General features: G+C 39.6%; 1 protein-coding gene across 18 annotated transcripts in view; it reads right to left on the bottom strand.

The window, feature by feature from the left end:
• Positions 1-25,141, bottom strand: part of PWWP2A (PWWP domain containing 2A) — a 35,733-nt gene extending 10,592 nt beyond the window's left edge. For 6 of the 18 annotated variants that reach the window (XM_047091638.1, XM_047091539.1, XM_047091555.1 and 3 more), the window contains exons 1-2: positions 24,289-25,141; positions 4,496-5,460 (exon numbers count right to left, since the gene is read on the bottom strand). In XM_047091638.1, coding sequence (XP_046947594.1) covers positions 4,496-5,460; positions 24,289-24,872 — 1,549 coding nt within the window. In that variant the 5' untranslated portion in view covers positions 24,873-25,141. The other 12 variants (XM_047091513.1, XM_047091503.1, XM_047091521.1 and 9 more) reach the window with 9 other exon arrangements.
• Between the last annotated feature and the right edge of the window lie 2,216 nt (positions 25,142-27,357).

The raw sequence follows: 27,357 nt of genomic DNA, 5'->3' as shown, positions 1-27,357 counted from the left end.
ACATCACATGCCACAAAGAGATAAATCGTTCATGAAAAGCAGAGTCAATCGATGTGGCAAACTTCACTATTTTCTTATTTTAAGAAAATTGCCACAGCCACCCCAACCTTCAGCAACCACCACCCTGATCGGTCAGCAGCTATCCACACTGAAGCCAGACCCTCCACACCAGGAAAAAGACCCACTGAAAGCTCAGATGGTTAGCAATTTTTGGCAATAAAGCTATTTTTTTAAATTAAGATATACATTATTTAGACACAATGCTATTGCACACTTAACAGACTGTAACAGAATAGAAATAATTTGTATATGCACTAAGAAACCAAAAAATTCATGACTCACTTTATTGGGTGGTCTGAACCGAACCCAGTATCTGAGGTAGGCCTGTTTTCTAATTCCCAATTCAGTTATTCTATATAAAGGACTTGTATATGTAGGTAAAGGAATGCAAATGTGTATCTTTCCTTCAACATAACCAACGTTAAGTATGACCTGTTCAAAATAGGGGTGCAAGTCAATATTTTGTAAGTTAGAAACTCAAACCCACTAATGAAGATACACATTTAATTGATTTTGGTAGCACTTTCATTTTCTTTGCCTTCAGTCTGTCTTCATACCTATATTCTTGTCTATTCTACTTAGTATGAACTTAAAGTTACTATTCATAGATTTTTCCCTTCAAAAGCACATAGGACATACATGTCCATCAAGTCATATGAGTGGGCTCCAGACTAATGAATTCTACTTTCCCTATTTTGCTGATCTCTGGTTCCACATCTATAAATGAGTCGAAAAGATACCCCTTTTAGATTAACACTTGGCTGTTCTGGGAAACTAGAGAAAAATACTCTGATGCTTTAAATTTCTGACCAATTCTAAAAATAAAGACATCTTTCGCTGTTACACCTCTTATTTTTACTTGGTTTCTCCCCTTGTTAATCCCTTATTCTAAGCCACTTTTTTTTAGACCACTGGAGATGTGATTTGGCCTAAGCCTAGTTTTCTCTCTGCCAGGGGAAAAAACCACTTTTGGTTATCTCCATACAAAGAGTACATGCCTCCTTCTTGACCACTTTAAAGAAAAATGTAAAAGGAAAATGGCTACAATGATCCAATTCAACTCTATCTCCATCTCTACTGGATACATTAAGCTGTTTAAGAAATTTCTATTTGGTATAACGTACAGAGAAAATGAATCACTATGCTGTACACCTGAAACTAATGTAACACTGTGTGTCAACTATACTCAAAATTTTTTTTAATCTCCATTTGAATGAAACACTACTATGCAGCTGTTGGGTTAGTGTTTAGAATATACAGATTTTAAGATTAAGCAGTTCTTTAAAGTTTCTTCCCCTATGGAAACTTCAAATGAAGAGTGCCACAGTTTAAAACAGAGGGAGTATTTGGCAACATAATTAGAGATCATGCACATTACTGATTATATTTCAACCTTTCCCTCAGTGGTATGGACTACATAAAATTGGATGTTATTTTACTCAACAACCAGGACTTTGTTACTCTTTTTCTCCATGGCTTCTGAAATAAATCAAATTCGGTTTATGCAACCAGAGCACATTTGCCAAAGCTTCTGACTATTTATTAGCAATATCCACAGTCAAACCCACTGCGTTAAGATAAAACTCACCTGGATCATTACATGAAACCTTGAAATTACATATTTTAAGGGACTTTTTGCTTTGCCCTGTTTAAATCTTTCTGAACCTTAGATTTCAAACTTTCAAAAATATCTGAATGAACAAATTCATTAATCTGAAACAAATACCCCAAAAAATATTTTAATTCCTTAAAACCCCTCAATCATGCTGTGAACGTCTTTCAACCTGTTATAATCAAAGAATTTTAAAAATAGTATAGTTGTTTCTGTTTGCAGGAAAGAATATGTTCTATTCAAGTGCAACATTGTTTTTTTTCAATTGTGTGTTTATTATAATCAAAAAGCATTGACTGAGTTCCCCAGAAGAAATTCTACTTGCTTTTGCAGAAATCAGTGCATAAATCATAGAAGTCCATAACCTTAAGGAAGCTGACAGATTATGGATTTTAATCTCCATTAATTCCATAGGTAACTAAGAGATTTCAAATTGGATTACTTAGAATTACACAAAAAGTTGCTCTACTTAAAATTTTCAATTTTCCATGTCAAATTGATATTGCATCAAATTTAAAAGTAAGTTAGACACACACAAAAAAATGAAAGCAACTTGAAAAGTCTTGGGATAAACTTGCCTCCACAGGCAATCAGATCTATTTTTCACTAACAATGAAAAGCTAAAAATGGAAAGTTAAATCTACATGGACCATGTAGAAAAATAGTGATCTAAATTACTAGCCCCAAAAGCAAGGATACCTGAGGCAGAAGACCAGGTGGAAGAGAGACTGGTTGTAATTACAAGAACCATGTGATGAAATATTAAGGCTAAAAATGAGGAAAATTAACCCCACACGTTTATGAGAAATTGGCGGGAAGAGTGTCTCAAATCTAGAAGCACATCAGACCTATATGCTATAAAACTTCATTTTAAGATTATGAGGATCACTTACTTGAATTTCATCTATACTCAGGTATTTTCTGATAGGACAAATAGGAAAATAAAAGTTTGATTTTTTTCATCTCCTCTACACACTAACAAATAATTTTCTACCATCTTGAAATTTTTCAAAGCTTTTTGAGAAACACACACAAATAATTTGGATTTAGTCGATTTTATTTACAGCTTTTTTTTTTTTTTTTACATTTCAGAGCATTACACAATTACATTTTCTCATTTTCTGACCTGCAAACAGATACCTTAAACGGAAATATCTTTTAAAAATTATCAAATTAGGTACATCCAAAATGCAACAATTACACATATGACAATTAATTCACAAAGTGTAATTTACCAGGACGTATCCTAAGAATTTAGGAACAACCAGTCAGGAGAAATCTGACCAAATTTAGCAATCAACTATTTACACATCCAAAGACAAACCTACCTAAACTCCCAAACCAGAAATTTGAAAGTTTTTGTTAAATCCCCATTGGACAAAAGAGTGATGATTCAAAAACCTAGTCAGCCTTGAAAGTCTTAACCCCAAATACCGGGCTCTTTCCCCAGTCTGCAACTGAATAGCAAGCATCTCAGTCTGTCAAACACCTAAGTATCAAACTCTTGCGCCATTATGCACATAGAAAGGCTAAGTGTTCATTAATTAAAAACAAGACGTCATTAAATATCCACACTATTACCACCCCCCGCCCCCAGCTCACCAGCCCTTACTGCAATCCCAAATATGCAACCTGTGTCACATAGTGACAGGCTCTATCTTATATATATATATACACACATACATATATATGTGTATGTGTGTATGTATGTATATATGTATGTATGCATATACACACATATATGTATGTGTGTGTGTATATATATATATAAATATACACACATACAGTACAAGGTACAAATGGCAATTAACAGTCCCTGCAAAAATTCATTTTCAGTTGAGGCTATGGCTCCTATGCCTTGGGATGGTTTGACTTCAAAACTGAAAAACACTGCTGAAATCTCACTTCCTTAAGACAAATTGATTGCTTGTTCAATTTTAGCTTCTCAGTCTAAAAATGGCTACAAGGTAAGTATAAAAAAGCAGCCAACTGAGTACAATTTCTCTCTCCAATTTGGCCAAGCTATTTTGTAGAAGTTACTCCTAACTAGACTAGAAAATCTGTGGCGCCTTCCGATGGTTCTTGCCTACCTTACTGTCCATGTTCACGTTTCAAACTGTGTCAACAGAGCCCGCACTTCAGGGGTCAGCTGCTTGGCAGCCTTAGCCGCCTCTGTGATAGCCTTGCGATACAGGCCCTTTCTCTTCTTATTAAAGCGTGACTGGAAGTTTTCTAAAAAGGGGGAGAGTTGCGAAAGAGCAAGAAAAGAGGTTGTTGGAGACCCAAACCATGAAATACGGGCCTCCTGTCGGACTAAAAGGCCGCTATCTTTCCGGCTCACAGTTATAGTAAGAATACGGGCTGGCCACCAAGGAAAGCCATAGATCTTGGCCCAAACAATGTCCCCTACACATATGGTCCTGCCATCTGGTGTGACGCATTTAGAGACGTTTTTGGAAAAGACTTTCATTTTCAAGGAATTACTGAGCTTTTTCTCTTCCTTTGAAGAGGAGGAAGTGGAGGAGGTGGAAGGTGCATGCATACTGCCTGGAGGAAAATCAAAGCTTTCAGAAGAACTACACTCAGAGTTGGAGGATTTCAAATCATCTGTGCTATCAATGCTACACACGGAAGCACTGGAAGAGTCAGGTTTCTTTTGATTTAGGGTCATGTAAACAGAGATACTGCTTTTGCTGCCCTTTTTGCCCAGTGTCTGTGGTTCATCCCGCTCACCAGGCACAAGCACGTCATTGGTGTCCTGAACCTCACTGCTGGCCTCTTCGGGGCCTTTTGAGGGACTCTGATTTTCTGAAGGGGCCTCACCTGCTGAGCGGGTGGAGGTGCAGCGAGACTGGGGCTTGGGTGCCATCTTGCCACTCCGCATTTTCTCAAGTCCTGTCTTCAAAGAAGAGTCATTCTCTTCATTCCTGTACCTCTGTGGTTTTAAACGAACCCGGGGTGGAAGGGAACCTGAGCTAGGACTCTGATATCGACGTGTGAAATGGACTTTTGAGTGTGCGTTTTTGGATGTAGAGGTTTCGCTCTGCTTCTTCTGTGCCTTTTCTTTGGCAATTTTCAACACTTCCCGAGCTTTTGCATGATCCATGTTCTTACTCTGGAGCACTTTTTTAGTACTTAACTGAGCTTTTGATGTATTTGCCTGAGCAGAAACTTTGACTACTCTGCCTCTGCTGTGAGCAATACTGGAAACCTTAACCACAGTATTTCTTCTCTGGCTTTCATTTTGGTTTTTCCCATCCACTTTATGGTCAGTTTTCAGTTTTTTGTTCACAGTAGTTACACTTTCGTTTTTCCGTTTCTTGTCTTCGTATTTAGAAGAGTCACTTGCACTGCTACCTTTTCTAATTTCCTTTTTTTCAGCAACAACACTGTTTTTACATTTGTCACACAGGACTTGCCTGGGTCGTAGTTTAATAGCATTCATTATTGAAGTAGGCTCTTCCCTGTACATTTTTCGTTTGGGTCGCTTGATTTTCCGAGGAGGTGGCTGAGGTATTGACTGGTTATATGTGTCCCTGATAAACAAAGGGGGAGGATAAGGTGCTCCTTCATGGAAGAGAGGTGGTGGTTTGCAAGTCCACAGGCTTTCAGCCAGGCTCGGCTCGGGAGGCGAGACTGGAGAAGGGTCATCAGGAACAGCACCGTTCACTTCACGCTTGACTTCCGTCCCTTCTTGGAATGTATTACTTTGGAGCTGCATGGCTTCAGGTTTGTCCTTATATTCCCTTTTGGGAAATACTGTCACAGGGATCCCATGGGGCCCAAACCTTGGAAAGAAATGAAAGAAAAAAAGAAGTCATTAAGTAAGTGTCTAAGATTCAGTTTCTTAAACTGCAACAACACCTAATGTTTGTTTGTATGGCTTTCCTGAAAACTATTTCATATTAAAGAATAAAAACAAATACCAACTGACCACCTCACCCCCAAAATCCCAAAGCCCTTCAATTTTTCATTGGTCCCATATCTTAGGGCTAAACAGATTATATGTCTAGCTATAAACTCAAACGATTGTTCTAAGCAGTGCCAGAATAACGGAGATTATTTAAAATAGACCTTTCAGTCTTGAATCAGAAAGGCATTCATTCTATCAGGTAGCTTAATATGAAATGACATTTGATATTACATTCGCTGGACTACGGACAAGTCTAGTAAATGCGACTATGAATCTGCAACATACATATCTCTCTCTGGTTATATGAGCTTTCAAAAGCTTCACAAAACAAATTCAGCCTTAACTATCCCAAAACACTGAATCAGTAAAACCCCATCTCAACTTTGTTTAATCACTAAAGACTCAAAGACAGCTGTGCTCCTTTAACTCATCTTGCACCCTAACTCTTCAGCCCTTCATCTACCTCCTGCCCCGCAAAATCATAAAAATATGAGACATTCAGATGCTCAAGTTAGCACACAAGCAGACAGGTATAGAGCTGTGGCTTTCTAACTGTTTAAAACACACATCACACATTAAAAAAATATTTTCACACTGCAATCTAAAACATTTATGTATACATGCATGTATACATATATAAATAGACACTTACGCCACAGTTTCACTAAATACTTTTAACCTCATATTATGTAATATGACACATTACATGGATTTTAAAACTGGTCCCGACCAAATTTGCAAAGCACTGGTACAGAACACGAATCTTTACAATTCTCCGTTTCTAATAAAACAGGGGTCAACATAACCTTGTTTCTCATGTAGACTTAGAAATCACTGTGGTTTAATCCTCCTGGGCTAAACATCAAGAACTCTTAAAGCTAAACTTGCCACACTCAGACTCCTGCACATAAAAATAAAGTCACACTACCAAAAAAATGTCATCATATACATGTTAACACATTACTTTTAAGCACTATTTGATGCTGTTTGAATACCAGTGAATACAATTCTAATGTCAATCCTTTAAGGCAGAGGTGCTTAGAACCCACGGACTGGCTTCAGGCAGCCTGAACTCATAAGATGCAAATGTTTTACATGTCTGTTTTTCATGAGAATGAGTCTTGGTTCTCATACTCTCTACTCTCTAAAATGTCCTTATGTCCCCCAAAGGGTTCAGAGTATCTCTGTTGGGAAGAAATGTTGAGATTACATTCTTAGGACTATAAACACACCCAAACGCGGACAGGGATACAGTAAGAGCCAACACCACTAAGTTCTATCTGGTTCTAACACCCAAATCATTTTCTTCCTGAAGTCTTCTATTTGGTGACCACAAACCAACAGTTTGAGAGAAATACTTACAAACTACAAAGGAAGAGGAAAGCTTTTACCTAGGGTGGGACAAATTTGAATCTGGGCTAATCCACAAAGGACACTCTCCTCTATCAGACTCTGCCAAGTGGCTTTCTATTCTAGTATCTGGTACTTAATGTTGGCTTCCTATTTACTTGCAAGGCACTCTGGGCATTTAGCCTGTTCTCTTATATGCTCAATGACCACTTTTTCAAGATGACAGAACAAGACAGGTGATTCTTGGATTTTAACATAGAGCTATATAAAACAATGTAACTTATCTAAGGTGAGAACCACAACTGGTATTAGCAATAAAATTTCTAACATTTAAGAAGCTATCATTTTGCCCCCCTGCACTCTCACATGGTGTTTTCACAGTGGAACAAAAAAAACATGCCATTCCTTTATTAGGCATAACTAAAACCATAATCATCCTAATGTCTGAGGTAAACTTTCACACCTGTTCTTACCAACTCTATATCCATAGGTGTTACTAAACCTCACTAGATACATTTTTTGTGTAAATGGGTAACACTATTTCCTACCACTAAGGATTCAGGTAAGGATTAACAGGAAAATGTCAGCCATTTTTGACTAAAATTTACTTCATTTAATTAATTTGATCCTATTTTCAACTAATTTACTAGACTTAAGGAACATTTCTATAACCTTAATTTATAATCTCGAGGTGGGATGATCTAGCCAATTATTTTAGAACTTTATATCAAATAAGCTGTGGAATCTGATATTTTTCCTGAGAGTTTAATAAAAACATTAATTTCATACCTGGGTTTTTTCCCCTCACCTTTCCCTCTTAAGCATATAAAATACAAGCATTAAATGTTTTTTTTACTAACACAGGAAGGCACTTCATTGTGTAATATGGCACCGAAAGAGGGGGTGGAGGTGGGGGGAGCCAAGCTGATAACTGTGAGTGGTGCATGACTGGCAAAAGCAGAAAAATATTTGTTAAGGAAACTTTCTCAAAGGACCAGAAAGATTAAATCACTTTAAGAAGAAAAGGGGTATCAATGTACCACTCCATCTCAGTTGTCTCCCTAATACGTCTCCCTAACATGGGCAACACTTAGTAACGTGGAGATGCTGGTTGAGATATCAATTTCTAGGATCACAACTATGATTTAAACTTTTAAAATCAGAGTGTAAATATATGAAACTGCAATGAATCCATTTCATCTATGTATGTATATACAGATGCTCACATAAAATATATTTGTAACTATGCTCAAAAGTTTGAAAACCACTAATTTACGATACTATAACCTTAGTAAGAATATAAAGTAGCTACAAAACTATACCCTCTTGGGGCACCTGGCTGGCTCAGTCAGTAGAGCATGTGACTCTTGATCTCAGTCAGAGTCATGAGTTCAAGCCTCAGGTTGGGCATGGATTAAAAAAAAAAAAAAAAAAAAGGTCATGTCTTAAAAAAATCACAAAATCTAATTTCTCAAAATCTGCAACAGAATACTCTGTGGTGGTTGAAAATGGAGATTCCTAAGCCCTTGCCACAAGACAATCCTAAGACCCTCCCCTAGGGTGGAAAGCAGAATTTAAATTTTTAACAAGAACTTTTGCTTTCGCTTTTTCTAAGGTGAAGGTATTTAGGTCTCCTTTGAGTGTTCAAAGGGTGACCTCAGCAGAGGAAGACTTCAATCACGGAGAGGTGGAAGGCTGACTAACATCCCTTGCCTGAGCTTTTTCTAAAAGAACTTTTCACAAATACTTGAGTAATAAATAAGACACAAAACATCTTTCCTCTTTTCCTCACCCCTTCTTTGTGCAGCACGAAGGTATTAATGTATCAGGGACTCATCCTAACCCTTACCTATTTTCAGTAATCTTTAACCACTACCCAAAAACTCTAAAGGAAAAATATTCAGGTATTATAGCTTAATTAAAAATAGCTCCTGGGGGGCGCCTAGGTGGCGCAGTCGGTTAAGCGTCCGACTTCAGCCAGGTCACGATCTCGCGGTCCGTGGGTTCGAGCCCCGCGTCAGGCTCTGGGCTGATGGCTAGGAGCCTGGAGCCTGCTTCCGATTCTGTGTCTCCCTCTCTCTCTGCCCCTCCCCCCGTTCATGCTCTGTCTCTCTCTGTCCCAAAAATAAATAAACGTTGAAAAAAAAATTTAAAAAAAAAAAAAAAAAATAGCTCCTGGGTACCTTGGCTGGTTCAGTCAGTAAAGTATCCCAACTTTGGCTCAGCTCATGATCTCATGGCCTGTGAGTTCAAGCCCCTGCAGTGGGCTCTGTGCTGACAGCTGACAGCCTGGATTCTGCTTCAGGTTCTGTGTCTCCCTCTCTCTCTGCCCCTCCCCTGCTCGCTCACTCTCTCTCGCTCTCAAAAATAAGTAAACCTTTAAAAAAAATTAAGAAAAAAAAAAAAGCTACTGGGGCACCTGGCTGGCTCAGTTGGTGGAATATGTAACTTTGGATCTCAGGATTGTGAGTTTGAGCCTCATGTTGGGTACAGAGATTACTTTAAAAATCTTTTAAAGAAATTAATAATAAAAATAAAAATAATCTTTTAAAGAGGTGCCTGGGTGGCTCAGTCACGAGCCTCATGTTGGGTATAGAGATCACTTAAAAAATCTTTTAAAGAAATTAATAATAAAAACAAAAAAAATCTTTTAAAGAGGTGCCTCGGTGGCTCAGTCGGTTCAGCACCTAACTTCAGCTCAGGTCATGACCTCGTGGTTTGTGAATTTGAGTCCCACATCGGGCTCTGCACTATCAGAGTCTGCTTGGGATTCTCTCTCTCCCTCTGCCCCTTCCCCACCTAAGCTGGCTCTCTCAAAATAAACTTAAAAAAAATTTGGTTTTTAATCTTTTAAAAACTTTTTTAAAAAATAAAAATAGCTGGGGGGCCTGGGTGGCGCAGTCGGTTAGGCGTCCGACTTCAGCCAGGTCACGATCTCGCGGTCCGGGAGTTCGAGCCCCGCGTCGGGCTCTGGGCTGATGGCTCAGAGCCTGGAGCCTGTTTCCGATTCTGTGTCTCCCTCTCTCTCTGCCCCTCCCCCATTCATGCTCTGTCTCTCTCTGTCGCAAAAATAAATAAACGTTGAAAAAAAAAAAATTAAAAAAATAAAAATAAAAATAGCTTCCGAGGAAAACCAGGTGAAGTACACCAGAGACCTCTCTGAACTATCTTGGCAAATTCCTGTGAATCTATAAAATTAAGTTTTAAAACTAGTTATCTTCTTAATAATTTTGGAGTAATGAATGCCAAAATCTTGAGGAGGGAGAATACTGGTGCTTGTTATTTTCTGTCAAGGCAAGAAAGAAAGGAAAAGTATCCTCAGCTAATGTAAAGGTGAAACCAATGTAATATAAAGTATTTAATACAGCAAAATTCAAAATGTGACTATTAGAGGAATGATAAGAATGTTTTCTATATTTGGGTTCTACTTTAGAGGTCTGAATTCCATGGAGGATTCTAGCTTTGACTAAATGAAGCTCTTAATCACCCACTAATAAAATTATGATATTTGCTTAAGATTTCTAGCATTACCAATCAATCCTGTACCTAAATTAGGCATCACTTCTTAGAGTAAAAATTATCATTCAAATTCCCTTTCCACAGGAACACTTCAAACAAAGCAAAAAATGTTTACCAACAACTCTTACCTCTTATTCTGAAAGTGTTTTTTAAATGCCGGTATTTTGTTTATCTGCATTAACTTCACAGCAACCTCAATCACCTCATCTCTGACCTAGGATTATACTCTTTTCCTTCCTGTTTACAACAGTTTAACAGTGCACAACTGATTCTCATTTTCTTCCTTCAAATTCTGGTTGCCAAGCTCCAACTGTAGGAGGAAATTCTTTTAAAAATATTGTACAGTAAAAATAAAGAAACAAAAAACTAAGGTATTACTATTTTAGGCAAGCAAACAGGGGTCCTGAGGAATTCAACACTCAGAAAATAATTCAGGAGGTTAGCTGAGACAGACCCCAATGTTCTGGCTGAACCAGACCTCCCTCCAATAAACAGAAAACAAAAATAAACTTTTCCTTCCCAGAATTATGTTCTCTTAAAGAATCTACAGTAGGAAAAAATTATATGCAGTTAACCACTTGAAAAATAATAATCCTGATTTATTTCAAGTCAAGTAGATGTTTTCAGAAATCACTTCTTCCTTAAATTAGCAACAGGCTAACTCATAAAGGAGGAAACCGTAAAGCACGATTTTGGTTCACATTACATCTCTGGAGATTGGTTATCATGTCAAAATTTAATCTTAGGACAAATGAAATTAATAAGCTGTACACAACAGAAAATTTTACAAAATAAAAATGTGCCTCTAAGCCCCCCAAAATTAAAACTTCACGCCTGTACACACAGTTCTGGGTATATATCCAAAATAACTGAAAACAGGGTCTCAAAGAGATAATTGCACACCCGTGTTCATAGCAGCATTATTCACAATAGCTAAGAAGTGGAAACAATCCAAGTGCCCATCAAAAGACAGATGGGTAAATAAAATGCGGTATGTACATACAATGGAATATTATTCACCCTTAAAATATAAATTGTCACATGTTACAACATAGATAAAGATAAACCTTGACATTATGCTAAGTGCAGTAAGTCAAAACAGATACCATATGATTCCACTATAAGACATCTAAGTCAGTCAAATTCAGAGAAACAAAGTAGAATGGTGGTTGTCAGGGGCTGGGGGAAGGGGAAATGGGGAGTTATTTCATGGGTCTAGAGTTTTAGTTTTAGAAGACTGAAAAGTTCTGGAGATCTGTTTCACAACAACGTGAACCTACTTAACACTAGTTACGGAACTACACACTTAAAACTGGTTAGGATGGAACACAATATGCGCCTTTTAAAATTTAAAAAGAATTTTTAATTATATATCTACCTAATACAGAAGGGAAAAGTTTGATGAGCAGTATATTTTCATGGTAGTAATGGAATGATTAGTGCAAGGGAAAGAGTCACTACACTGAGGAATAACAGAACAATACCTTGACCTGAGGACAATCCAAGTGAACAGCACCAATGAGGGCAAATAAGGATTATGTGCCTGCAGACGTGGTGCCCTGAGAACACCGCCCTGCCTGTATAGCCTGAACCTCACGTAAGCAACTATCAGACAAACCAATATTGAGGAAAAGTCCCTATTACATGTAGCCTATTTTATATGGCAACTAAATACAATACATGGTCATTTACTGGAGGAGGAAAAAAGCTTTAAAGGACATTATTGGGAAAATTGACAAAATGAAATATGGGCTGCAAATTAAAGTCTTCTGTGAATGTTTCCTGGATTTGAAAACTATATTGATTTAAGAAATAAATGCACAAGTATTAAGAGGTAAAGGACAATGATGTATGCAACGTACTCTCAAAATAGTTCAAGAAAAAAATACATTTAAAGAATAATAAAGCAAACATGGCAAAATGCTAAAAAATTAGTGAATCTAGATAAAGGGCTTATTATAAGAGTTCTCTGCTGCGTTTGAAATTATTTTAAGATAAAAAGGTTTTAAAAATTAATTGGGGCACCTGGGTGGCTCAGTCGGTTAAGCGCCCGACTCCGGCTTAGGTCATGATCTCGCAGTTTGTGAGTTCGAGCCCCGCATCGGGCTGTGTGCAGACAGCTCAGAGCCTGGAGCCTGCTTCGGCTTCTGTGTCTCCCTCTCTCTGCCCCTTCCCCACTTGCATTCTGTCTCTCAAAAATAAATAAACATTAAAAAAATTTTTTAAATTAGTTTTTAAAAGGTATAATCTTAAATTTAGTTCACCTCAACTCCACCAAAACATTTAAGCAAAGAAGGTACATAAAAAAGAAAAATTGGAGGCACCTGGCTGGCTCAGTCAGTAGAGCACGCAACTCTCGATCTCAGGGTCATAAGTTCAAGCCTCACACTGATGCGGAGCCTACTTAAAAACAAAAACTTGTCCTACTTAAGCAGAAATGCCAACAAATGCACTTCAAGTACCACTAAGCACAAAATCTATATTCAGATACAACTATGCTAATTATTCACAGTATAAAGCCAAGCCTCAGTTCTAGAACCCAACTTCAGTAGGCAAGACCAGAATGTAATACTTGTTGCCAAAAGAAACTACAGACTTGAGAGGGAAGAAATCACAGTGGATTAGTGACCAGGCAATGAGCTTTGTAGGAAATGGCCTACACCGAGAAGGACCTAGACAGATTTACTGAAGAGTGAAACAGGGAGTGGTAAAAAGTAGTTACCCATTTGTGAATGCTGGTAACCAATTTAAGCTGGTTTAAAAAAGTGAAACACTGGGGCGACTGGGTGGCTCAGTCAGTTAAGTGTCCAACTTCGGCTCAGGTCATGATCTCACAGCTGGTGGGTTTGAGCTCCAGGCCAGGCTCTGTGCTGACAACTCAGAGCCTGGAGCCTGCATCAGATTCTATGTCTCCCTCTTTCTCTCTTTGCCTCTCCCACACTTGTTCTATCTCTGAAAAATGAAAGAAAGAAAGGAAGAAAGCAAGGAAGAAAGGAAGGAAGAAAGGAAGGAAGGAAGAAAAGAAAGAAAGAAAGAAGAAAGAAAAGAGAGAGAAACAGTGAAACAGTGAACAGGTGTCACAAAAAAATCAGCAGATGACCAGATGCACTAGGAGTCACCACAGAGCAACCTGATTCCCTATTCCATAGGAGAGAGGTAAGAATTCAGCTTACACAGGCAGTAACAAAGATAATCCATCTGGCGGAAAGAGAACGCATGCCGGAGACACTGTGCATGAGGGAGGGCACTGCTATGAAAGTTCGGTGAGAGGATGGTGAAGGGAGAAAACTAGTCACTTAAAACAAAACCAAGGGGGCGCCTGGGTGGCGCAGTCGGTTAAGCGTCCGACTTCAGCCAGGTCACGATCTCGCGGTCCGGGAGTTCGAGCCCCGCGTCGGGCTCTGGGCTGATGGCTCGGAGCCTGGAGCCTGTTTCCGATTCTGTGTCTCCCTCTCTCTCTGCCCCTCCCCCGTTCATGCTCTGTCTCTCTCTGTCCCCCAAAAAATAAATAAACGTTGAAAAAACAAAACCAAGAAAGGGGCACCTGGATGGCTCAGCCCACTAAGCATCTGACTTTGGCTCAGGTCATGATCTTGAGGTTCCTGAGTTCCAGCCCTGAGTTGGGCTTTCTGCTGTCAGCATAGAGCCTGTTTTGGATCCTCTCTCTCTCTCTCTCTCTGCCCCTCTCTCTTGCTCTCTGCCACTCCCCCACTCACACTCTCAAAACTAAACATTTTTTTTAATTGCCCCCCCCCAAAAAGGACAAGACCAATGAGGGCTTCTGATTGTACAGTGATGGGATCGGAAGTGTCTCCATCATTTTGATAAAACTTTAGCTCAGAGACACCTGAGTCAGTCAGTTAAGTCAGTTAAGTAACTGACTGTTGGTTTCAGCTAGGGTCATGATCTCACAGTCACAGGACCAAGGTCCAGCTCTCCCCGCCCCCCCCACCCCACCTCTGCTCTTCCCCTGCTTGTGCTTTCCCTCTCTCAAACAAATTTAAAAAAATAAAAACAGGCTCAGCCATGCTAGTCTGGTTCTATCATTTAATAAGTGTAAAGAAAAGCACAAAATTATATTCTTTTCCCTCACTGAAATATGTCATTCTCAAAGCTAAGCCCTATTCAATGTTTTAAAAGTATATAGTAAGTAGAAACACTATAAGGACTAAATTTCTCTGAGACTGTATCTTTTTCTTCATGACAAAGCCCAAAATTTCCTCAAAAGCCATCTGCCCCAAGCGGCAGTGCGTAAAAAAAAAAAATACACCACACCATATATTTTGCAAGCATCTCCTACTTACTCATTCCCTAGTAAAATGTAAATGTCACTCTTCTTTATTAAAAGGCCAAGTTATACGTCACAGATATCACCTGAAGCTTCTACGGTCCTTTTAAGGTGTTTTAAAGGTAAAGATTACACTGCAACATAACAGGATTTACGGTGAGTGTCTAGTCAAGCAAACCCATATTGCTTACATCTGCCACTTAGTTAATACATATAGCACTTACTATATGCTAACAACTATTCTAATATATACTTATTTTCACTAATTGATTTCATCACCACAACGCTTTTAGTGAAGTGTTAGACCTGTCCCCATTTTAGACAGGGTTAAGTGATCTTCCCACGATCACACGGCTGGTACGTAGTAGAGCCAGCACATGAATCCGTGCAGTTAACCAAAGTCAGGTTCCTCACTGCTGCTGCTACGACCACTACCTCCGTTTCATCAAGTTACTTATCCTCTTTCTTCCACCTCCACTCCCCACTAAGGGAGAGGAGGAGCTGACAGCTCCATACGCTCTTTTCAGAACCCTGTGGAGACAGACAGGCTTCCCAGTTCAGAATTTTTCTGGTTTTTGAGATAACAAGCAGCCTATCATCAAGCATATTAATACTTCAGCAATGAAATGAAAGAAAATTCACACTAAATGGGATAAGTAGATGTAAAGGTTTGATAGATAAATAGATGAAATAGTCACCAAAAAAGTAACAAAAAAGTTGTTTTAAGAGCTTTTTTGATACTGGAACTGCAGTTAAGTAACTTCAAAGAACTGTCATCTAGATTGAGAATATGCATAATCGCTCACCTTAGGGCCTAGAACATAGTAAGTAGGCACAATATATGGTAACTATTAAAGTTAAAATGTATTCATTTTATTAAATATAAGTGAATATGGATCATGTTTTTAATTAAAAACTACAAGTATTAAAAGAGCAATCTGCAGGGACTATGGGTACCCAAATGGGCAAGGAGGGAGGGAGGATGACTTTAGCAACAGAAAAACAAAACATGCACCAATTATGAACTAGAATCCCAGGAAATATCTTTTAAAATTAACTGGTAGGGAGGGAGGCTGCATAAAAATTTTTAAATAAGGGGCGCCTGGGTGGCGCAGTCGGTTAAGCATCCGACTTCAGCCAGGTCACGATCTCGCGGTCCGGGAGTTCGAGCCCCGCGTCGGGCTCTGGGCTGATGGCTCAGAGCCTGGAGCCTGTTTCCGATTCTGTGTCTCCCTCTCTCTCTGCCCCTCCCCCATTCATGCTCTGTCTCTCTCTGTCCCAAATAAATAAATAAACGTTGAAAAAAAAAAAAAAAAAATTTTTAAATAACATCTAAATTAAAAAAAAATATACTCAATCTTTGAAAAGTCTATTCAACCCTCTTATAAAATATGGATAGCTTTTGGAGGGGTCAGGGAGTTAAACACTAATAATTTCGATTTTAAGCTCCCAATCATGTACCATCAACCAATCCTCTAAAAACCTACCTGGATAACTAAGTTTGGAAATAAAGATGGAGAGAACTATGGATAAACTTATGCTTCAGTCTTTTTTTTTTTTAATTTTTTTAATGTTTATTTATTTTTGAGAGAGAGACACATAGTGCAAGCAGGGGAGCAGCAAAGAGAGGGAGACACAGAATCACAAGCAGGCTCCACGCTCTGAGCTGTCAGCACAGGGCCTGATGCAGGGCTCGAACCCACAAACTGCGAGATCATGACCTGAGCTGAAGTCAGAAGCTTAACTGACTGAGCCATCCGGGCGCCCATATGCTTCAGTCTTTTTCAAAGTAAAAATAGTAATAACATCTGTATGGTAGTCAAATTATTTAACTCCTTAATAGTAAACTCTTGATTTTTTTTTTAAATGTTTATTTTTGAGAGAGCGTGCACAAGCTGGGGAGAGAGAGGGACAGAGGATTCAAAGCAGGCTCTGTGCTGACAGCAGGGAGCCCAGTGAAGGGCTCGGAACTCAGGAAGCATGTGTCAAGTCGGCTGCTCAACACCAGTCAAGAGCAGACAAATCTTGACTTCACTTTTATACATCACGTGGAGCAACACAGTTGACATTTTCCCAAGAAAATGAACACTGGTATCAAAGGATCCTTTTCATTAATGTGAACACTCATCAGTTTGCAAACTTTCTATTATGAATTCTAAGTACTTTTAATATCTCTTTTGTATTATGTCTAATGGGGTCCACCACACAGAGGCCTAAATGATTTCTCAACACTTTTTTAAGACAATTTATTCAATTTATTTTTCTATTCGTATTTTACCAAAAACCGGCTGTTCAACAACTTACAATATTTTAGTCTTCAAATTATTTTCCAATTAAGCTATTCAGTAGTTGGCAAAACATCCCAGGACCATATATGAAGCAACCCCATTTCCAAAAATGCCCAAAGTATTCACTAAATTGGAGTGAAGAGCAATTCCCCTTTTTTTTTTTTTTAAGAGACAGAGCAAGCCAGGGAGAGGCGCAGGAGAGATGTAATTTCAAGAAGGCTCCACTCCACCCTCAGCTCTCAGCCTGATGTGAAGCCCTCGAACCCACAACCCTAAGATCACAACCCCAGGCGAAACCAAGAGTCAAACACTCAACCAAACCACCCAGGCGCTCCAAGCAATTCATTTTTTTTTTTTTTAAGTTTACTTATTTGAGAGAGAGAGCACACACACACAAGCAGGAGAAGGGCAGAGCAAGAGGGAGAGAGAATCCCAAGCAGGCCCTGCGCTGTCAGCACCGAGCCCCGACACGGGGCTTGAACTCACAAACCTGAACTGAAATCGTGACCTGAGCCTAAATCCAGAGTCAGATGCTTAACTGACTGAGCCACCTGGCACCACCCCCCCGCCCCCAGCAATTCATTTTAAAAGCAAGCAACTATTGCCCGGTTGAGAGAAGAACAAGGAATCTATCATTTCTACCCACCCCATCAAAATCATAAGCTAAATGGTAATGATAAAAACAGTGAAGTGTATTAGATTTAGACCATGATTATTTTCCAATCTTAGAGAATTGCATATTGTTCAAAAAGGACATCTGTAAACTACCTACTAATATCTACCACTTAGAATTTCAGGCAATTTATTTAATCTCTCTGAGCCTTAGTGTCTTTATCTGTGAAATGGGGATTAGCAGAATTTACTTCATTGGATTTTCCAGAGAGTCGAGTGAAAACAATGTATACAAAGTGCTTGGCCTAGGACCTAGTTTAAGAGTGGGAAATACATAGTGGCTACTGTTAATTACAGAAAGTAAAGATTGGCAACCTTCCTAGAAGATGGGAATATGCAGACAGCGAAATCAAATATTTTGGAGGTATGAGTTTTAAAAGGCTAAAAACCACTGTTCTATTTTAAGGTGACTATATAAAACTGGTCCAAGGAAAAAAGATAAAAGTTATAGACTACTAAATTTCTAGTGGGTAACCAGATTTAGGATACCTATTTGCCAGTTCTATACTAAGGATCTAGATTTGCCACCCAAGTGGCCCATCTCCACATGTACTGCTTACTTTGTAATTACATCCCAATCAAAATTAACCAGTAACTTTTAAAACAGGTTTAACAAATTTATGGTCCTACTATTTTGGCAAAACCACTCCTTAAATATTAGTTATCTCCAAATATGGTACAAGAATCACCTGCATCAGAATCATCTTGTTAAAACTGCAAATTGGAGCTTAAGCACATTTGTTTGGAGAACCACTGCCCAACATGTTTAGCAAAAACATTCTGTTAAATCCACCCAGTGTAACTTAACCTCCACTTACTCTCTTGCAAGATCAGACACTAACTAGAGCAAGCTCTGTTCTGCTGGTAATGTGTGCCTGAATCAATCTGGAATTTAGGAAGAACAGGGCCAATATCAAGAAATAAGGATGTACTTCATAGGCACAAATAACTATGAAGAACTTTTTTTTTTAATCAATGTGACATCAACTCAGCCATAACAGAGAAGATGAGCACATACTACACAAACTCTTTAATAGCTCCCCACAGAAAAGCAGATCTTAGGAAGATTAAGCCGATTTTCATCAACAACTTTGCTTTAAAACAGTATATAGTGAAGTATGGTCTGTCTTACATATAAAAGGCTGAAAATTAGCCTCATTAGAAACCCCAAGTCCAATAAAACACGCCTGGCATAGTTTGTGTCTACATCTAGTTTATCTAGTTTATAAAATTTAGCTTTAAAATCTGTTTTTAATAGCATGATGTTACAGGATTCTTTACACTCAAACTAGGTTTTTAATGTCCAACAATTATCACCTCTTAAAAAGAAAATCCTTGCAGTCCAACATGCTATGGAAGAGCGCACTCTCAATACAACATATATATTGATTTAGTAGTGGGTGTCCTAAAACTGTCTCGGTCAGAAAGTAGTTGGCACTTGCCTCTGTGCTATCTTACTATGGGAACCTTTTATCAACACCTTGGGATATAAGCAGTATAATCACCAAAAAAAAATAAATAAAATAAAAATTTAAGTGTTTTAAATATGTACAACTCAACACAAGCATTCAAGCATACTACTTCAGGACCTAAATTCTCAACCTGGATGCTTAATATAAGCTACTAATACCACTACTCACTGCTTCACCAGAATGGCTGTATATTTTTCCCACCAAAAGTAGAGCTATTGCACCATACGTTTCATGGTCTCTGTAAAGAAAGAAAATCATTGTCTTGGTTTATATTTCCTTAAAAAAAAACAAATAAATTTTCTACAAACTGTTTTAAGAACTTAGTGAAATCTGAAGTTTTTTAAAGAAATCACCTCAATTCTTTTTAATGCAACAGTACCCCATAGACACACACAAGTCAATATTTGTAAAAGGTCAAGTCTAAAATGTAACTAGCTGCAACTTTTAATAAGCATGTACCACAAAATTAAAATGCACAGGGTTTTTAAGCATAAACATTTACTTCATGACTCCTTAATTCATATCAGATCAAATAAAATGGAATTCAGAGAGATTTTTCAGGATTTCAAAGTAGCTTTAGAACTACTTTTTAAAATGTGGAGAGCAGTAATAAACAATTTAAATGATCCCTCTGTGTAGTTAGAAACCATAGGTCCCGGTATATACTGTTCCTTCAGGTAGGGATTGAGAAGGCTGAAACTACGTTTTCAGAAACTGGGGCTGCAGCCTTTTGCCCTCTGCAGAAAATCTTCACTGGTTAAATTTTTCTATATTTGGAATTATTAAAGTTGAAAGTGTGTTTAAGCGATAGGTCTACAGTGTGCAAGCAGGCAAGTGATAACCTGTATCATTTCTACTGACCCAAACTAGGGAAGAGAGGATTTCAAAAGAGGTCCTGAGGGGACCGTGGCTGTTGCACCTTCAGTTTGCTCCTGAAGGAAAAGAACTACTTTTAAAAATCATGAAAATTCATCCAATGGGATGCAACTGGAAAAAAATCCAGAATGTGGAAAGTTCTGCCAAAGTCAACGGTTTAACAAACTGCAAGGGAATAAATGTAACGGCAAGAGAACTACCAAAGAAAAACTTATGAAACTCATCAACCAATTACTAAGTATAAACTTTATTTGGATCCTAATTTGAACAAAACTTAGATACTGACTGAGATGTTAATTTTGAGATGCACTATGAAATTTTTACACTGACTGGCCACAGGATAATAGAAAGGAACTGCTGCCATTATTTGGGCTGTGGTAACAACAGTACAATTATGGTTTTAAAGTCCTTATCTTTTCAGAGATCTATACCAAAATTCTTATGGTAAAGAAATAGGTTTAGAATTTGCTTCAAAATAATCCAGTGGAGGTGGGCATATGATGAAAGGAGTGTGACTAAGAATTGATAAACGTCAAAGCAAGAATGATACATACAAGGAGGTTCATTTCCCATAATAAAATACAAAAGAAAATTATGGTACAACCACTGATTTATTATTCTAAAATAATCACTAAGACAGTTTAGCAACCTGAAGGAATGCTTATTATATAATGCTAAATTAAACAAATGTATTTATGTCAAAATTTCAAAAGCTTAAGATTAAGGAAGAAAAGGGAGTAAGAAAACCAAACTGAATTTGTGGGTTAGTTGATTATTTTTATCTGCTAGTATTAGATTATTGTCATTACATATTGCTAATGAAATCAGGAGTAGGCATGTAATTTAAACTACCTAAGAGAGCTGGGTATAAAACAACAGTGGAGGAACCTAGAATAAACTAAAGAATGCCTGAAAGGGTATTCAGTTTCATAAATCCTAAGCTACATAAAAGCAGTTTTTAACCAGATATTCAAGTATCTTCATTTTTAGGTGACCATGTCATTTAAATAGTAGCCAAAGCAAGCTACTTTGAAGATATGAGGAGGAAGTAATCAAACTGGGGTGGTACAGGAAAACCAGACCTCCTGGTCACCCTACTTATTTTACAAAAATACATAAACTGAGGCATGAAGTTTGTTTAATGTTTGGGTTTGTGAACTGCCTAAAGTCAAAATGAATTATCCTCACAGACTACAGACTGGAGCCCAAAGAAGCATAAAGATTTGCCCAAAGTTACAGTGTTAACTAGAAAGCCTGGCGCCAGGAGTCAGACCCCAATTACTCTGACACTCTGCCCAGATCAATCTACTTTTCAGTAAGTGGTACTACCACTTTCTTTTTTCTTTTTCAATCACATGTGTCCTATTCCTTTTCTCCACAAAAGAGATTCTCCTCAAAAATGTGTTCTTCAAATAACTAAAAATAAGGCAAAAAATAATACAATGACAGGAGGATGAAGAACATCAAATGCTTACAAAAGCAGACTCCGGATCAATCCATATATATGAAAAGCTGTACACTAGGACTGAACACTTTTCTACACAGTGAACAACTCTTCCAACGTTAAAAGACATTTCTGTACCATTCATAATGTCAGAATAAAATAATCAAAAGCATTAACTGGCCCTTTTAAAGATTGAAGAAAACCATGCACATACATTGAGGCACTTAGGAGTCTCCCAAATGTAATTCTTTCCTGTCTCCTTGAACAAGAACCAAGACTTCAGAGACTGCTTTGTGTTCTGCAATTTACAGCTAAGGAAATGGGGAAGGTGCAGAGCAGAAGGGTCTCATGGCTATTACCTGACTGAAGAATCTGCTTGGCTCCAACACTCATACCCTCTGTATTATCCCATATAACCACTGAAATCAAGACAGGCACTAAATTTCAGAAATCTGCAATTCTTTACTTACTGTTTAAAGAAAATTTGCCAGCCCAACTTTCTAATATGAAAATAGAAAATGTATAGGCTTCAGAATCAGATCAACCTACACTTGAATCCTTACTTTGCCATAGGCGCAGTGACTGGCCAAATTATATGAACTTCAATTTCCTCCTATATAAATGAAAAATACCACCAGAGTTATAAAGACTAAAACAAGTGGTACAATGCCTGGTACATAATAAGCACTCAATAGGAAGTTCTTGTTATTTTTAGCCAAAGGTTTAATTAAACAGCCAATTCAAATAGGATACAAACTGTTTTTAAAGCAGCTGATTACTATAGTCATGGTATAATCTATGAAGACTATCTCCTGGATCATCAGTTAACCCCAAACTGCACATGCAAGTATGCAATCAAGGTAAAGCACAGATTACAAAATATATGGACAGATCCATTTTTCCAAATTATATTATGAAAAAGAGATACCCAACTAGTCAATCATTTGTAAAAATAATAATTCCTTCAAGTGCTAAATTTTAAAAACTCTGTTATTTCCTCACCAATTCCACAACAGCTACCTCCCATATATAAGCTTCCAGAAGGCAGGGACTGTATCTCATAACATTCAAAACACTAAGAGGTGCCTTAGTCACAGATGTGTTCAATAAGTATTTGTTGAAAGGTTGATATGGTTTCCTTAACGACCTTTTAAAAAAAAACTTTAATGACAGAATCCTTTCACTTTAAAACATTAAAATGCAAAAGGTTTGCAATAAAAATACCTCCTTCAAGCAAAGAAATTGCTGTCTATAAGAAGCATGGTTAGCAAAGTAGAACTCAAACAACAAATTGCAATTTCCTATCAAAGAAAATTTTTTAAAATAAAATAAAACACCAACACCATGAGCACCTCAACAGAGAAAAGCACTATCCATTCCATTGCCAGGAACAACTTACCTTTTTGCACCTTCCTTTTGCAGATTTGAAATCCAGATTCTCACACAATCACTGGCCTTCATTTCTGTTTGATTCAATAGCATACACACTACTGAGTCTCTCTCCTTCACTATTAAACGCATCAGTAGAAAGCACACTGGTCTTATTCTGCTTTCTAACTATGAAAACAAAAGTGCAAAAAGTCCTAATCCAAAATTCTCAAAAAAAAAAAAAAAAAAAAAGAAAAACAAAAAAAAATTTTTTTGAGATTACACAATGTACAGAAGTAATTAATTGTAAAGGCTCCAGCTCCCATCTTCCCCCCCTGCCCAAACACCCTACTTCAACATTTCTTTTTTTTTTTTTTTTACAAGCGCTTTCAGTATTTTAAATGGTTTTTTTTTTTCTCCCAAATAGGAAAAGGACTCTGGTATCTTGATGGGAGGACAAGAAATTTAAAATAAAACATATTAAAATAAGCCATTTCCAAACAGGTGAGATACCCATCAGAGTGTGTGCTGTTGCAGGAAACAGAATGGAGAGCCGTGAATGGGAGTCTCTGCACTTCATATCTGCAAAAGAAGAGAATAAAAAGATTAACTTTACTCTAGACTTAGAACACCTTCTTTACCTGTTTAAAGCAATGCCCTTAAACATTTAAATCAGAGATGAAAATGACTAAGACAAAGGCTTATGGGTGAACTCAACCTTCTTGCCCTTAATACATAAATTTATACTATATCTACAGTATTAGAAGTCAATATTTGAACAGTTTTATACCACACCATCTTGATATTACAGGGTAAAAAAAAATCTCTCTTCTTTAGGCTTTTCTTAAAACCATCACTTCAATTAGACAAATGTGCTTCCCTATTGCACAGTTATCTAGTGAGAATTAGTTCTAACAGTAAGAAAAACAGTCTGGAGGTTCATTTCTAACAAATACTCTTCCCCTATAAGGAGTGACAGTTAACCTTCTGGGGACCCAACGCACAACCCCTTTCTTCAACCTCGTTAAAGGTTAAGAAGAAAAGTGCCCCACAAGCAACGTCCCCCCACCCCCGCACCAGGTTCTCCGCAAAACTCCCGCATTTCGCGTTAACCCACCAGCCCCCAGAGGGGGTACACCAGGGCCACGTCAGGGACGGGGCTCAGGGGTGAGGGATGAGCTCCGCGAGCCCGTCAGGCACCCGCGTCCCCCACCTGGTGACACACCTGCCCTCGCAGGCGCCCACCTGGGGCAGGGACCGCCCTCTCCCGGGCTCGCGCTGATGCCCCACTCGGAGCGCGCGCCCCGCGCCGCACGGGACCCGAGGGCGTGCAGGCAGCGGGAGCCGGGGATGCAGGGGTCGTACCGGCTCGCTCCCTCCCTAGGGACCAAGCGGGCCTGGGGGCGTGCTGGGGCGGGCGCAGTACCTTTTGGACAGATCCATGAGGACACCGGAGAAGAGCTTCTCCCCTAGACGGAACGACACGACGAGCGCGTCCTCAATGATGTGGTCCAGCGTGACCCGCACCTCCGAGCCGGGAATCAGCTGCGACACCGCGGAGTCCCCGCCCGCCGGCGGCACGAGCGCCGGGGCTGCGGGCTGGGGCAGCGGCGGTTCCTGGCGCTCCTCGGGAGCGGGGGGCTGCTCGGGCTGCGGTGCAGGGGAAGGTGGAAGCTCGGGCCCTCCCTGAGGCGCGGCTGCCGCCGGCTCCGCCACCCGAGCGGGCAGCTTCTCCTCAGCTTCCAGCTCTGGCCCCGCCGCCTCCGGGCTGCGGGAGAGCTCCCCCGGCGGCGGCGGTGGCGGCGGGAGCGGCGGCTCGTCGGCCTGGGGAGAAGACTGCTGCCCATCGGCCTCGCCGTCCGGCACAGATGCTTCAGTCGCCGTGACCGGGAGGGGGTCAGTGCCAGCCTCGCTGCCGGGGATGGGCTCCATCTCCGGCTCGGCCTCGCCGGCGCCCCCCTCCCCGGGGGACGCTGCAGTCGCTGCCGCCTCTGCAGCCACGGCCGCCATTTTCTTCCTGGCTTCTCCCTCCTCCAGCTCGGGCTGCAGCGGCGGCAGCAGCGCTGCTTGGTTCCCTGGGCCTTCCCCTCCCTCCCTTGAACAGTTTCGTCCCGCCCTTTCCCTGCTGCTCGTTATTGGCACCGCGCCATTGGTTGCGCCCTATACCCCTCCCGCACTTGTGATACTCCATTGGCCAGGTGCGGGCGTCTATCACCCAGTCAGTCCCTCCCTCCCATGCAGAGTAGGAACTTCTCATTGGCGGGATGAGTTGTCAAATGTTGAATCTTAGAGGAGGAGTGAGGGGACGAGGGAAGTCACAAAAGCTGAGCCACATACTTGTCGCCTCTTTCTATTGGCTGGAAGAGGAAATAAAGTTTTATGGTTGGTCTACGCTCTTGCCCATTATCAGTCAGGCTTTCAGAGGTGGGATAAAGGAGAGAATCACGTAGCGTGCTAGTTCTTTCAAAGGCGACCGAGGGGAGGAGTAAGGGGAGTATGCGAGGGGAACAGCTTCCCAAGAATCCCTGCGCGGAGGCCCTTAGAATAAATGTTATTTCTAGGCGCGGACCTGCTTGCGGCCGCGTGTAGGCACGACAAGCTTCTTTGGAAGGCCATCTAAAGTTTGAAAATAATTCTTCAAACATGTTTTGAGCTCCTACTAGGGTAGGAACCGTGCTAGGTGTTGGAGATAGAATGATGTGCAAGACATTCTCCATAACCCCGTGACAGACACTCCAGCCCACACACAGGAGTGTTTTCCTTGACTTCTCTCCACTTTCTAGGAACAATGCACCTACTTTTTTCAAAGTAGGAAAATGCTAATGAAAAGAGGAGGGACACCATGCATACTGTGTTCAGCTGATGAATGTTCCAAAGAGCAGTCCTGAGGCATTTAGGGGCTTACATGTGAACATTGTTTGCTGTCTCCAAATTCACTGGAAAGTGGACGCACCTGGTTCCTTGCTTAAACCTTTTTCTTTCCTGGGCTCTCTGCCACAGGCTCAAAAACTCTTTTCAGTGTCCTAATGCTCCCACCTTAACGCTCTTCCCGTTTTAAGTCTCTTCATTTGTTATGTCTAGAAGAATCTACTGAAGCCATTTATTTCAGATTGCACCTCAGAATCAGCCTATTCTCCAGAAGAGGTTGTAGGCACTGCGATTGCCAACAGAGGGAGGAGAGAAAAGTTGACAGTATTAAGGAGAGTAAAAAAATGAAATTCTAAATAATCATAGCTAACAATTATTGAGCACCTGTGTACCAGGCCCTAGTACAAACCCTTAGTATAGCATCTCATTTAATCCTTATGCTACTTCTATGAAGTAGGTACTATTACACCCATTTTAGAGATAAATTGAAGCACAAAGAGGTCACTCAGCTAGTAAATTTCAGAGACAAAATTCCAATTTTACATTGAAAAGGACCAAAAATGGAAAAAACTAAATATCACCATATGTTCTAACTATTTCAAGTCACGGGGCTCTTGGGAAAAGCCAATAGGAAATCCTAGTCAGGGCAGGTTTAGCATCTCCAAAGTAGCAGAAGGAAATGAAATTACTGACTGTCCAGTCTGTGTCAGAGATTTTTCCTATAAGCTCTCATTTAAAAACCTGTGAATTAAATCCTCTCCCTCTTTTCCAGATGAGAAAACTGACCCTTAGCCAGGTTAAAGATCTCAGAGGTCACACGCCTAACAGCAGATCCAATCTAACACACCTCTGCCAAGGTGCATGACTATTCCACTCATTCATTGAACAAATAATTTATCTCCTGCAGGCCAGATGCCTGCAGTAAACAGACATGGATCCCACCTTACAGGGTTTTCACCATGATCACTTGGTCTATAATTCACTATAGTCAATTAATTATTACATATAATTCTATAAAACTCCTAGATCCATGCTGAGTTCCCACACTGTATAACCTCTCAGAAGGAAAAAAATACAGCTCAGGTCCTAGGACCTGATTAACTCTTACAGTAATTCATCGCAAGATGCTGCAGTGAATCGCTTAAATTAAGCATTTATGGCAGACTGCCGCATACCAAGTCCTCCCTCTAAATCACTGTTTTCATCCTGCAACCCAAGAGCCTCTACTGGGTCTCTATGTTCACATCAAGCGTAACCCCTTCTGCTTTTCTGTCGAGGCCCTCTCTGTTCCTCCTCTATCTTTCAGGTTTGTTTTGTAGTACTCCTCAAGCTTGTTAATACTGGGAAGATCTAATCATGCATCTTTCAACCATTTATTCAACAAATAAATATTGAAGACCTACTATGTGCCAGTTACTGGGCTTACCAGGCTGAAGGCATGTAGAAAGAACATAAGAAACTTAATGCCTGGCCTCTTGGGGCTTATTTTTCTAATTAGGGAGTTAGAAAATAAGCAATGAGTAAACAAGATGATTACAGATTGTGAGAAATGCCATAAAAAAAAAACAGGATGAGTGATAAGCAATCATTTCTAGCAGAGGGGCAGAGAGTGTCTTCTTTAGATAAG

Source organism: Lynx rufus, unplaced genomic scaffold, assembly GCF_022079265.1.
Source record: "Lynx rufus isolate CCGP_SWC_20201006 ecotype Redwood Valley unplaced genomic scaffold, mLynRuf1.p SCAF_1, whole genome shotgun sequence".
NCBI classification, from domain to species: domain Eukaryota; kingdom Metazoa; phylum Chordata; class Mammalia; order Carnivora; family Felidae; genus Lynx; species Lynx rufus.
This window is presented reverse-complemented; position numbering and strand designations above follow the sequence as displayed.